Source organism: Lotus japonicus, chromosome 1 (genome assembly GCF_012489685.1).
Source record: "Lotus japonicus ecotype B-129 chromosome 1, LjGifu_v1.2".
Classification (NCBI taxonomy): Eukaryota; Viridiplantae; Streptophyta; class Magnoliopsida; order Fabales; family Fabaceae; genus Lotus; species Lotus japonicus.
In genome coordinates this window covers 1448912-1462505 of record NC_080041.1, presented here as the reverse complement: position 1 = coordinate 1462505, position 13594 = coordinate 1448912, and the positions used below count along the sequence as shown (strand labels likewise).

The window sequence follows — 13594 nt, the reverse complement described above, 5'->3', positions numbered from 1 at the left end:
GTCCCTTATTAGTAAAAGAAATGATGGAATTTGATTATTGATTCCTTCCTTCCCAGCCACATAATCCATTCACTTTGCCTTGTCCCGTTTTCCGTATTTCAATGAATCACTGCTACAACAACGTAGTTTCTTCCTTTTTCTTGTTTTTTAAAAAACTTAGGATACTGATCATGTCATGTTCAATGTATAAGACCTGAGCACTGATTCATAGGCATCAAAACATATGCGACAATTTGTGACTGTTTAAATCGGTACACACTGCAGATTTTTTTTTTTAATACATTCTTCAATTTGTGACTGTTTAAATCCATTGCAATTTAAGACCCACTAGAGGATGTCGACATTCAATCAAGAAATGAAATAAGAGGGAGATGAATCAGATTTGGCAAGTCTTGTGTGTGTTGAATGTTGATACTTTGCTTCAAACCACAAACTATCAAATTTTCTTTTTCTATCATTTTCATGCCAGCAAGCAACCTGATCAACAGAAAAGTCAGGACCAAGCACACTTTTGACTGTAAAATATTATACTCCCTCTCTTCCAGAAAGTTTGCAGTTTTGAGTATGATTTCAATATCCTAAATAATTTGTTGTTTTAGGATGTTAATGTATTTTTCCCCATTTTTTTCCACCTATACCCTCATTTAATACATTTTCTCTCACTTATCACATTTCATATTAACCAACCATAACTCTTATCTATTAATTACATTTTTCTCTATCTAAGTATAATTTAATAGTTGCACATCATACTAGTAAAATTAAATAAGGGCAATCTAGTCAAATTATACTATCAATAATTGATTTCTTACCGTTTGTGCCACAACCTTAAACTACAAACTTTAAACCAGACTCAACAGAAAACTGTACCTTCTATCCTCTTCCCTTCTTTAGTGTCATTGTGTCAACACAACATGTCAACATGTATATATATCTCCCACATCCACCAGTTATATGGGCAGTTACCCTAAGACCGTTAAAAACAGCCAATACACATATCATCACCATGACACCATCCCTAAATAAAATGATGTGTATATATACATAACAGAGTGATGAGTGGTGTGTTTCGCACATAAATCTTTTAATGTATTTTATAGTAATTTTAACACTATATTACTATATAAGTAATAATATGTGAATATATAGTTTTTAGCATACATCTAACTACATACATATTTCAGACGGTTTTTAACTCCTGCAAACATTAATTGGGATTAAAATTGGTGCATCATCAAAAGATGCATATGAAAAGCTTAAGTGTGCATATATATCCGTATCTTAGCTTTAAAGCTTGCAAATGACTTAAATTTACTTTGGTAATATCCTTGCATATTTGATGATTATTTAATAGATCTAGTTGAGTCACTTGAATTAAAGGGTAGGTGAGACTAAGAGAGAGAGAGAGAAAAAAACAGAGTCAAGAACAGAGAGCATGTTCATGTGAAGAGCAAAAACCATATACCAAGAAGAACTGAAAGGTGAGAAAGCTCAGAGAATTTGTTCTTGTTGGATTGCATCCATGAAATTGAAACCACTCTGCAACACTTAAACTTTTGCTGAGAGGATGATGAACAACGATTCTTCTTCTTCTTCTTCTTCTTCTTCTTCTGCATATAAGGTGGAAACAACATGTCGTCTAGCACAATGGAGAGTCCACAACTTTGCCTCCAATACTTACCGCAAATCCGATCCTTTCAAGATAGCCATGTGGAACTGGTAAGTAACTCGATCTCTTTCTATCTCTTCCACCAAAACCAAATAACAGTTCATGCTTTTTCCTAAAACACAAACACATGATGCAGGGGAGGGAGGGTGAGCTTTCACTGAAAAATCTTGTTAAAAATCACAAAAAGAAGTGGGGTATCCCTTAATCATTGAGAAATGTTTGATAATTTAATGGGGGCAAAGAAAATTTAGAACTTCAGATTGTTTTTCTCTAGTTTGAAGACATTTTATTTTGTAGTTGTTGTTACTAAGTTTATATTTTTGTTCTGAAATGAAGGCATTTATCAGTGGAGAATAACCGGGTTTCCTATGTTAAATTGTACCCGGAATTGTCCAAAGATAATCCTCTGGTTGCATCTTTCATCGTTCGGGTTCTTAGCTCTGTTGGAAATAGCAAGGCCTTGGTACATTCAGGTGATTAAAGTTTTGTGCATTTAACTTGTTGATACCATATAATTAAATAGAAGATTTGATTGAATATGATTCTAATTTGATTAATTTCCACTTAGTATGAAGTTTTTAACAATGGAAAACAGAAGATAGCTAAAGTGTTTATGGAATTCTTTCTTGCATCATCAGAATTCCTCCTTAATCTGCTGTTTATAAAGTTCAGTATTTTGAAATTTTAATCATTCAATTATCTGATTTCCTTGTATTTTCTTCAATATGATCAATGCAGAAATAAAAGACAAGCTTCTTAGCAATAGCGAAGGCTATGTTTGGATGATTGAGGTTCCACTGCCAAAAAAATTCATTATTGACATTGAGTTCCAGGATTTGAAGACTACATGCCCAAAGGTACCATTTTAGTTTTGCTGCCTTTTTGGCATTTGCTACATGAGGGTACTTAATGATATATGTAATCATAGTCACCATCACTATTAATCATTTTATTAAAACTTGAAGGAAAATCACTGATATCTTTAAGCACAATCATAGTATTGATATATATATACTTTCATTTGAATACAGGATGGAGCACTTTGCTCGATCTGGCCTAGATTCTTGCAGCAAAGATCGAACACAACAGCCAACGAGTGTCTCGGTCGAATGCTAACAGAAAACATCCACACAGACATCACAATCTATGCCAATTCATTTCAAGAAAGAATAAGAGCCCACAGAGCTGTCCTTGCTGCAAGGTCACCTGTCTTCCATGGCATGTTCTCACACAACCTTAAGGAGAGTGATCTTTCCATCATAAACATATCAGACATGTCATTTGCAGATTGCAATGCACTTGTAAATTATCTTTATGGAACCATCAAAGATTGTGAGTTTCTGACTCACAGGCTTGCACTACTCCGCGCAGCGGACAAGTATGACATAAGTGACTTGAGAGAGGCATGTCATGAGAGTCTTATGGAAGATATTGATGCTTCCAATGTGCTTGAAAGGCTCCAATTTGCATCTCTATATCAATTGCAAAATCTGAAGAATAGCTGCATGCAATACCTTGTGAAATTTGGTAAAATATTTGACATTCATGATGATTTCAAAGCCTTCTTGCAAAGTGCAGACAGAGATCTGATTTCTGAAGTCTTCCATGAAGTTCTGAATGAGTTGAAAGGATTGTGAAAATCTTCTAATTTCAAATTAGGACAGGAAGGAAAGATAGTATTTGAACATATGCTCAAAAGTAAGCTGTTTAGTTTCAGGGTTATGCAGGATTTGTTTTGATGAATTTTCTATTTATTTCTTAGATGGATTTTTTCTTGATTTCAATGTACATATGTATGTAGCACTATTGATTTCAGGCTATTCTAATTCTTATTTCTTGATTTCAATGAACATACACATCATATATAAATACTAAATTCTATTCAAAGTTTGTTCACTATTCTCCTCATCATTTATTTAAGTTCTGATAGTTTCAATTGTTATCAACAAAAATTTAAACCATAAAATGTCCTAAAAGCACTAAAATAAATATACCATCACAGGAATTAAGCTCTAAATTTTGGCTCATAAGGTTACAATTAAAACTGTTTGCTTGTCTTTTCCAAGTCTTCCACGCCAGATCACCCGTCTTCCGTGCCATGTTCTCACACAATCTCAAGGAGAATGATTTTTCCATCATAAACATCACAGACATGTCATTTGAAGCTTGTCAGGCACTTGTAAACTATCTTTATGGAATCATCAAAGATGATGAGTTTCTGACTCATAGGCTTGCACTACTTCGTGCAGCTGATTTTTATGACATTAGTGACTTCAGAAAGGCATGTCATGAGAGTCTTATGGAAGATATTGATACTACTAATGTGCTTGAGATACTCCAATGTGCATCTCTACATCAACTTCCAAATCTGAAAAGGAGCTGCATAAAATATCTTGTCAAGTTTGGTATAATATTTGACATTCATGATGATTTCAAAGCCTTCATGCAAAGGTGCAGATAAAGATCTGATTTCTGAAGTTTTGAATGAGTTGAAAGGATTGTGAATATCTTCCAGTTTCAAATTAGGACAGGAAGGCAAGATATTATTTGAACATATGCTCAAAGTAGGTTGTTTAGTTTCAAAGTTGTGCAGGATTTATTTTGATGAATTTAAATTTTTGTTTATTTCTTAGAAGGAATTTTTCTTGATTTCAGTGTACATATATATGCGGCACTCTTGATTTCAGGCTATTTTTCTTCTTACAATTTTTTTCTTGATTTCAATGCACATATATATGGTTACACATCATATATAAATACTAAATTTTATTCAAGTTTGTACACTCTTCTCCTCATCATCTATTTAAATTCTATTAGTTTCAACTGTTATCAATAAAAACTAAACCATAAAATGGCCTAAAAGTACTAAAAGAAATCTACCATCATAGGAATTAAACTCTGAATTTTACAATCTTCTTAACAACATAAACCTCTAAGCAAGTGAGTTGTAATACCGTTGGTACTTTTCTGCATTGAAGTATTCAGGAAAAGTTCAGGCACTAAACTAAAAGGGCTTCACTGTAACATATATTCAGCAAAACAACTGCAATGCCTCCCATCAACAAATGATAGCGCTTATATTCAGGGTTTAAAGCATCACAATTCACAACCAAATAATAGCTGGTCTTAGCTATAGGTTTAAGGTTTGAACTGGGCAAGAGCGCAAGTTCTTTATCTCGGGAAGTCATTTGTTTTAAGGACAACTAATTTAATTTTGTAATTTTATGATAATACCATAAATATAAAAAATAAGTCATTTTTTATGTGAATTTCAAAATTTAATTTTTGGAATTAGATCGCAAAAGAAAATAATTAAAATTGATTCTTTCTTGATTTAAAATTGAAAATATTACATTTTTATGCTGAGAATATCAAGTTAAAAATTATAATATTTATCTTATCAAAATTTTAATTAAAAGATTAGATATTAAAATTTTAAAAATATAAAGAACACCTTTTTTTTTGAATTTTTTTTTAAAGACCTTTTGGTTTTAATTATTTTTAGAATTAGATTGTAAGAGTTAAAATAAAATAAAAAGTATTTGTATTTGATTTTGATTTTAATAAGGTTTTTTTTACTTGTATTTGATTTTGCACCTATTATATAGGGTTTGTTCTTTTATATGGAGTTTAAGTTTAATTTTGAGATTGTGGAGTTTAAGCTTAATTTTGAGATTGTGGAGTTTAAGTTAAAAAAAAAAAAAATTGCATGAATTCTACATGAAGTTAGTACAGAAAACATAAATGATCTCCTCGTGACATGTTTTGGAGGATAAAAGTCTCTTGTACTATTCCAGCCTTACAGTAAATTTATTCCATTTTGATCAAAGGGCGCCATTCAGAATGACTCTATGCCAAATCTATTCAATACTTTTCATGATCAAAGTGGCAAATTACACACAGTGCATGTGGAATTGTCAATGTGATTGAAACAATTTTATATACCAACATGTGGCTTTAGTTTGGTGATTTTTAAATTGCTCCTTGAACCATTGTGCTTAAGAGAATTAGCAAGAAAATGAGTGGAGGAAAAGAGTGAATGATAAAAAAGTAACAACATAACATGTAACTAATAACTCATGTTAAGCCAAGTGACTTATATAAGGCAAACTTGTTGAAAATGTTTGTTTTGGAATTAGGCATGGAATGAGTCATAAGAATAAAATCCAAAAGAAGGCCTAACTTAGCTATATATATAAGCGGAAAAACTCACCACCTTATCACACCAATCAAAAGAAAAATGATGTCTTCTTCCACTTTTCAGCTTCTTGTTTCAGCATTTTTTGTTTTCTTTTTCTTTATGCAAGTGCAACCATCCTATTCCATCGAAAAGGCAAGCATATTTTGCTTCTCTTTTTCATTTGATTGCTAGTGCACCTGTTTCAAACTGAAAAATGAGAAAATGATGGCATGTTTGTTTTCATTATTTGCACAAAATTCAAAACAAATTTAATCAAAAGTTAGACTTATAGCTTCTAACCGGACATGATTCTAGAGCATTTCACTATGGAACCAAACATGCTAGTAGTAATATTCTTGACTTCCTGATTAATGTTACTCCCTCCGTCCCTAATTATAAGCTAAAGTTGTAAAAATCACACTTATTAAGAAAGCCTTAATTGATGCATTGGTTTTCAAAAAAAATGTACAACTTTCTATGTTTACCCCTATTTATGATAACACTTTTTCATCATTGTACTACTAATGGTGGTGCTCCACTACCAATAAATGCAAGGGTGAATATGGAAAGAAATATTAACTTTTGCAAGGTTAGCTTATATTTAGTGACACAAAAAAAGTCTCAATGTTAGCTTATAATTAGGGACGGAGGGAGTATTACTTATTGTTATTCTTCTTTAAACTCTACTAAAACTGTTTGTGTCTTTTAATTGCATTTTCTTTTGCAGTCCTATGTTGTATACTTAGGAGCACACTCTCATGGCCCAAATCCTTCATTTGCTGATCTTGACTCTGCAACAAAGTCCCATTATAGTTTACTAGGCTCTGTCCTGGGGAGGTACACAATTTTTCATAAACTCCTATTAATTTCTGACATTGAATAGAAGAAAATGATAACTCCACATATATATAAATATTCACAGCCATGAGAAAGCCAAGGATGCAATATTCTACTCCTATAATAGGCACATCAACGGTTTTGCTGCACTGCTAGAAGAGGAAGAAGCAGAAGCACTAAAGAGTAAGAAAATTACTAGCAAGTGCTACTAGTGTATTGAACTCCTTCCATATAGTGTTTTCAAAATCTGTTTCAATATAATGTGAGTAATCGAAAGTAAGTCACATCATGTTCAACCTGCAAATTGGTGTGTGCAGAAAATCCAAATGTAGTGTCTGTATTCTTGAACAAAATGTATCAACTGCACACTACCCGGTCATGGGAATTTCTTGGACTCGAAAGAAATGGAACAGTTCCTAAGGACTCTACTTGGGAGAGGGCAAGATATGGTGAAGGCACAATCATTGGTAACCTTGATTCAGGTAAGTTTCATACTCTTATAGTCAAAACTAAAAATATGTTCATTAAGGATACAAATCATATGTCTCGTTTTGCGTCACATTTTCCTATCTCACTAATGAAATTTTACCATGTCAAATAAAAAATAACACCCAGTGTACATGGGTGAGGCGATTACAAATTACATTTGTACATTAGACATGACAAAATTTCATGAGTGAGACAGAAATAAAACAATATTTGGCGACAAAAGATTTTCATCCTTCAACTCAGTTCCTATGATTTTCAAACACAATTGTTGACAAATTCCTCTTCTTGAATAGGTGTATGGCCAGAATCCAAGAGTTTTAGCGACCAAGGAATGGGGCCAATTCCATCCAAGTGGAAGGGGATCTGTCAAATGGTCAACTTTGATAGCCCAGATAACAAATTATGCAACAGGTCCATCCTCTTAGTTCATAACATTCTTCTCTATCATTACTTTTTTTTTCTTATGAACAATGTAACACTTAAGTGCATTTTTCAAAACCCTTCTACAATTGATTCTAAATCCAGAATTAAATATGGGGAAGAAGCTTCTCTGAGTAGTTTTTGTGTTTCAGCATTGATTCTGATCCAAACATGCTATTATTGTTCCACATGCAGGAAGCTAGTTGGAGTAAGATTTTTCTCCCAAGGTTCTAATGCATTATTATTTTCTTCTGCACGTGACACTTCTGGCCATGGTTCACATACTCTGTCAACTGCTGGGGGTAACTTTGTTGAAGGAGTAAATGTATTTGGTAATGGTAATGGCACTGCCAAAGGAGGATCTCCAAAGGCACATGTTGCAGCATACAAGGTGTGTTGGCCGATAATGAACACAGGTAGCTGCTACTTTGCAGATATCTTAGCCGGTTTTGAGGCCGCCATAAGCGATGGTGTAGATGTGATTTCAGTTTCTCTTGGTGGGAGGCAGCCCGAAGAGCTGTTTTCTGACCCAATATCTATAGGTTCCTTCCATGCAGTTTCAAATGGTATAGTTGTTGTTAGCTCTGCTGGGAATAGGGGACCTTATCCTGGGACTATTTCTAATGTGGCACCCTGGTTGTTCACTGTTGCTGCTAGCACAACAGATAGAGACTTCACCAGTTATGTTAAGCTTGGTGACAAGAAGAAGCTTAAGGTATTGCCTTTTTTCTATTTCAAGTCAATGCATTACACTCAAGAACAAACTACCCCAAAATGTTAATTTGTTGGATGGGCTTGAATTTGGTTCATTTTGCATTGTCAGGGTCCTAGTCTTTCTTCTATGGGCTTGCCATCAAAGAAGTTCTATCCTTTGATTAGTGCTGAGAACGCGAATAAAGCAAATGCACTGCCTCAAGAAGCGTGAGTTTAAATGCTCTAAGAGCAGTTGCTATGATTTTTTTTTATGTTAGAAAGATTGTTTTCATGACGTAAATCATGAACTCTTGCAGCAAACTCTGCCGTGAGGGAACTCTTGATGCTGAAAAGGTGAAGGGAAAAATCGTGGTCTGTCTTGAAGATAAGTTTTCTGCAGTTCTACAAGGCTCAGAAGCTGCTTCTGCAGGCGCCGTTGGAATGATTTTGGCCAATGATGGCCAAAACTTATATGATTTCATGGCAGACCCTCATGTTTTACCAGCTTCACATGTCAACTACACGGATGGTGAATACATTTATTCCTACATCAAACATAAAAAGTAATTTTCTTTCATGTAATCAATCTTTTGTTTTCTTATGTCAAGCTCTTAAAATGGACTCACTTATAGCAATCAATGGCTCTATATATACATATATATTGCAGGAACCCTGTGGCTTACATGACTAAACCAAAGACAAAATTTCCAACAATTCCAGCTCCAGTGGTTGCTTCATTCTCATCTAGAGGACCTAACACCATCCAACCATCAATTCTAAAGGTTTACCTTTAAGTTTCACTTTTAACTTTACTATGCTCACATTTAATTCCAATAACTCTGTTTGGATACTACTTAAGTGCAATGTGAAATAAACTTTCATCTTAATACATAAGAAATGCTCGGTTCACTTTTTATCTTAAAGTGCATGCTAACAATTGTTTGCACCGGTCCCAACGGATATGCAAACATAAGCACCTCATTTGTTCCTTTCATATCATGTGTAGATAATTTTGTTACAATTGGTTTTGTTTTTCAGCCTGACATAACTGCACCTGGGGTGAACATAATTGCTGCTTACTCAGAAGCCACAAGTGTATCTGGATTACTATCAGATGATAGAAGGGTTCCTTTCAATTCATTGACTGGAACTTCCATGGCATGCCCCCATGTATCTGGCATTGTAGGCCTTCTCAAAACACTTCATCCAGAATGGAGTCCAGCAGCTATCAAGTCAGCAATTATGACCACCGGTACAATCAAAGAATCTCCCAACATGTTTCAAAATTAGTTTTCTTGACAATTTGCTACATCCTTTTTGCTAAGCTAATGAGATTATGTGATAAATTACTGAGACACTGGCGAAGATATTGATGCGACATTATTAGATTCAGCATAACATATAAGATGCCCTTAGGTAGATAGCTTAATTAAGTGTTATTCATAAGATTATTTGAGAAGCTAATTGAAATAAACTGAAAATTTGTTATAGGTAGGCATAAGTGCTTATTCATGAGTTAATTTGAACAACTTATGAAAACAAGTTCAAAACAACTTATAGGTAATGCTATAATATCTCTTCCAAACGGGGCCATAATATCCGATAAGATCACAGATGCAACAATATCTCAGTAATATGTCACAAATTCTCATCAATATCTTCACCAGTATGTTAGTAATTTGTCACAAAATCTGAACAATTAATATCTCATTATAAGCTTTCTTTTTGTTTCTCAAAACTATCACAGCAAGCACAATGGATAACAGCAAAAGACCAATCAAGGATCGTTTCCATGCAGAAGCAACTCCATTTGCATATGGCTCTGGTCACATTCAACCTGATCTTGCGATAGACCCTGGACTAATTTATGATCTCAACCTCATTGATTACTTGAACCTAATATGTGCTTACAATCAAAGCCATGAACAAGTTGAGGCAATTCATAACAAGCCTTTCATTTGTCCAGAGTCCTACAATGTGGTGGATTTCAACTACCCTGCAATCACAGTGCTTCTTGATCTTGGGGAGCACCACATTGTGAATGTTAGCAGAACTGTAACAAATGTTGGGCCTCCAAGTACATATAAGGTGCAAGCCAAGGCACCTAGAGGGGTTTCAGTTATGGTTGAGCCAAGTTCATTGACCTTTAAGGAAGTTGGTGAGAAGAAGACATTCAAGGTTGTTTTGAAAGCCATGATGGGTGTTATTGAGGAAGAAGCTGCAAAAACAGATTATGTGTTTGGGGAGTTGTGGTGGTCAGATGCAAAGCACAAAGTTAGAAGTGCTATTGTGGTGAAGCTCAAGTAAATAAGTGATTTTGAATAATAACTGATTTCATGTCCTAGCGGCTGGAGCAGGAGAGCCATCAAGTTAAATAAGTGATTAATGTATTATATATACATCTCTGCAGGTTATAAATATGATATTTTTCATAATAATAAATCATTTGCTTATAGAAAAACATGTAAATGTGGCATTAAGAAATTATATGAGGAAACCATCTTAAGCCAAACTCATTTTACCACAGAGAGTATAGAAAGAGAATAACCTCTTAATTTATGTGGCTTTGGTGTTGTGGTCATTTTGTTGGAGAACTTTTTAGCCTTCGATAAAATTGATTTAAAAAGAACGGGTTAAAAGTTAAAACTATTTATTTCTAATTGATTTCAATTAAATGGTGGTGACTTGTGAATATGAAGATTTTTTTTTAAATCCTACACCAAAAATCAATTATATTCACTTGAAAAATAAATTTTTCATGCTCTACAAATGCAGGTCACCCTGGTATTCAATGTCATTTTACTTTTTTTTAATTTGGATTAAATGTGAGTGCAACGTCAATGTAAACCATAGTCATCTAATTAAATTCCGATACATCAGAAAACATATTTTGTTTTAATTAAAATTTAAAATGAAAGTTGTTGTTCATCATGCGAGGCATGTTGTGATTGGTTGTCAATTTAAAACTGTTTTAGACCAACGACGCATATCCATTAAACTCTTTTAAGTTTCCAAATGAGCACCTAACCATCCCAAATGCAAGGAGTCAAAATAGGATGACAAATAGGGCTTGTTTGACAACGGTGATGGCAAAGGTGGTAGTTGTTGTTGTAGTGGTAATGGTGGTGGTGGGTGGTGGCAGGGGTGATAATGATAGTGGAGGGTGGTGGTGGAGACAGTGTTGTAGGGTGGTGATGATGATGGCGACAATTGGTCATAGTAGCAATGGCGACAACGGAGGTTGTGGTAGTGGTGGCAATGGCGGCGGTGGTGGTTGAGATAGTGAATTAAATAAACTCAAGTATTTTATATATCACAATCTTTTTTTATACTTCGAAAATTAAACTAACAACATGACAAAAGAAAACTAACGAACCGCAAAAGAATCATTCAACAAAAAGGTCTCAAGCTCAAATGACGTATCAAAAATCATAAAATTAAAATTAGACCCTCTTAGCAAGTCAACCCACATTATCATTACCCTAATCCCATGTCTATGTCTATATGTCTCTAATGTGAATCTGACTCCACATGGAATCTCAAACTCTCGCCATTGTGACTAATAATGGTGCCCACTAGGGTGGGTAACCTTTTTTTTTGGTCCACCGGTGCACCAGGGGTATTCTTGACTTTGCACCAGGGGTATTTCAGACTTTAGTCCGTCCTCTTCTTCTCTCTCCCACTCTCCTCTGCAGCTCTGCCCCTCCATCCCTGTCTCCCATCTCTTCGCCGGTGGCAATTGAAACCAGCCAATTGAACAGAGTCTAGTAATGAAATTAATATCCAATGCGTCTCGTGAATATCCATGTGACCACATGGTGAATTAGTAGACTCAGAACACACCTCTTCACCTCGAATCTACCATCCCGTGAACCAAATTCAGACCATGAGATTACAATATTAAAATAGCAATGTTGAATTTTTCCTTTCTTTTGTTTAATTTTTCAGAGCAAGAAGAGAAAGAGAGAGATTGCTTTGTTTGTCTGTAAATTGTGTTAGGTCGCGATCTTGTCAACGCTGAAGGCGGAGGGCGACGGCGGCGGCAACGGTAGGAGAGGAAACATACTCTCATGGTCTTGCTTCAACCCAGATCTAACACATATCTTGCTTCAACCCCTTTTCTCTTTTCCATCACCACACTTCAACCCGCCGTCGTCTCGATCTTCTTCCGTGTTTCTTGTTTCTTGTGGGTTGTGTTGGAGGCTGAGATGTGGATTTCTAGTGTCTGATTCACATGGCTTTGGTACAGAGGTTGGGAAGTGAGGTTATGGTGGGGTATATGGGAACCTGGTTTGGTGGTTGGTGGGGTTTGGGCCATGGTTCAGGTACTGCTGCGGTCAGGGTCACGGTGGCTGGAGGGTGGTGCTGCGGTCAGGGTCACGGTGGCTGGAGGGTGGTGCTGTGGTGGTTTCTGGTTCCTTAGAATTCAATACCTGTGGTTTCTGGGTTCTTGCCTTCTTGGTGATTCAGGGACAGAGTAAGATTGGTTGGGAAAGATGAGTTTGGGTCATTTACATTTTTACCCTTTTGTCATTCATTAAATCTTGACCATTCAATTACAGAATATTCTAAGATGCTAAGATCTAACGGTGATTAATGATGGAGCACCGGTGGACCAAAAAAAAAGGTTACCCACCCTAGTGGGCACCACTAATAATATATTATATAAAACTTATATTATTAAACTACCCCTAAACAAATTTATTCTCTGGAATTCAATCGGACATCTATATTCTATAAATTTATTTGCCAAAATGAAGTTGGATTAAGATAAGGATGATCCTCGAAAAAGGTGGAAAAACAAAACGATAATCAACAGAAGATGATGGAGGTATAATAAAAATATAAACAATAAATTACTAGAAAAGACATTTGATTAGAAAATAAACATGAATCCCAAGAAGCTGTTAATTTACAAAAACAAACTAATCCCAAGAACAGAGTACCATGAAGAACTAATACAATGGCGGCGGAGCATACCCCAAGAATGGCCTTCTTCCACCGGCACCGCCGCATGAATCGCAGAGATCAACGGCGTCTTTCAGCTTGTGAAACCCATGCTTGAACACTCCGAACCCGAACACCAACCCGATCGCGATCACCACCAGAATCAGGCACGTGCAGAACATGCACACTCTGCCCCCACAACACATCTCTCACCAATGATCGGTGATGTTTCAATCTTTCTGCAGTGATTTTTCAGGGTGGTGGAAAATTGGGAAGATAATGCAGAATTTAAAAGAGAGAGAGAAGTGTAGAATTGGAAAAGAAGAAGCAGAGAAGGAAAGGGTGATTGTAACGTTTGT

The 13594-nt window shown here is 35.3% G+C and overlaps 3 protein-coding genes across 3 annotated transcripts; 2 read left to right on the top strand and 1 right to left on the bottom strand.

Moving 5' to 3' along the window:
• Positions 1 to 1323: 1323 nt before the first annotated feature.
• On the top strand, positions 1324 to 3556 carry LOC130732947 (BTB/POZ domain-containing protein At1g55760-like). The gene is made up of 4 exons (XM_057584970.1): positions 1324 to 1719; positions 2006 to 2142; positions 2408 to 2526; positions 2701 to 3556. The coding sequence occupies exons 1-4, from the start codon at positions 1568 to 1570 to the stop codon at positions 3304 to 3306; spliced, it is 1014 nt and encodes a 337-aa protein (XP_057440953.1). The 5' UTR covers positions 1324 to 1567; the 3' UTR covers positions 3307 to 3556.
• Positions 3557 to 5899: 2343 nt separating this feature from the next.
• LOC130732946 (subtilisin-like protease SBT5.4) lies at positions 5900 to 10805 on the top strand. Its single transcript, XM_057584969.1, has 11 exons — positions 5900 to 6002; positions 6577 to 6686; positions 6772 to 6869; positions 7004 to 7168; positions 7469 to 7586; positions 7791 to 8310; positions 8419 to 8516; positions 8606 to 8851; positions 8956 to 9070; positions 9327 to 9540; positions 10036 to 10805. The coding sequence occupies exons 1-11, from the start codon at positions 5910 to 5912 to the stop codon at positions 10593 to 10595; spliced, it is 2337 nt and encodes a 778-aa protein (XP_057440952.1). The 5' UTR covers positions 5900 to 5909; the 3' UTR covers positions 10596 to 10805.
• A 2317-nt stretch (positions 10806 to 13122) lies between these two features.
• Positions 13123 to 13594, bottom strand: LOC130731492 (uncharacterized). Its single transcript, XM_057583804.1, has one exon. The coding sequence runs from the start codon at positions 13439 to 13441 to the stop codon at positions 13244 to 13246; it is 198 nt and encodes a 65-aa protein (XP_057439787.1). The 5' UTR covers positions 13442 to 13594; the 3' UTR covers positions 13123 to 13243.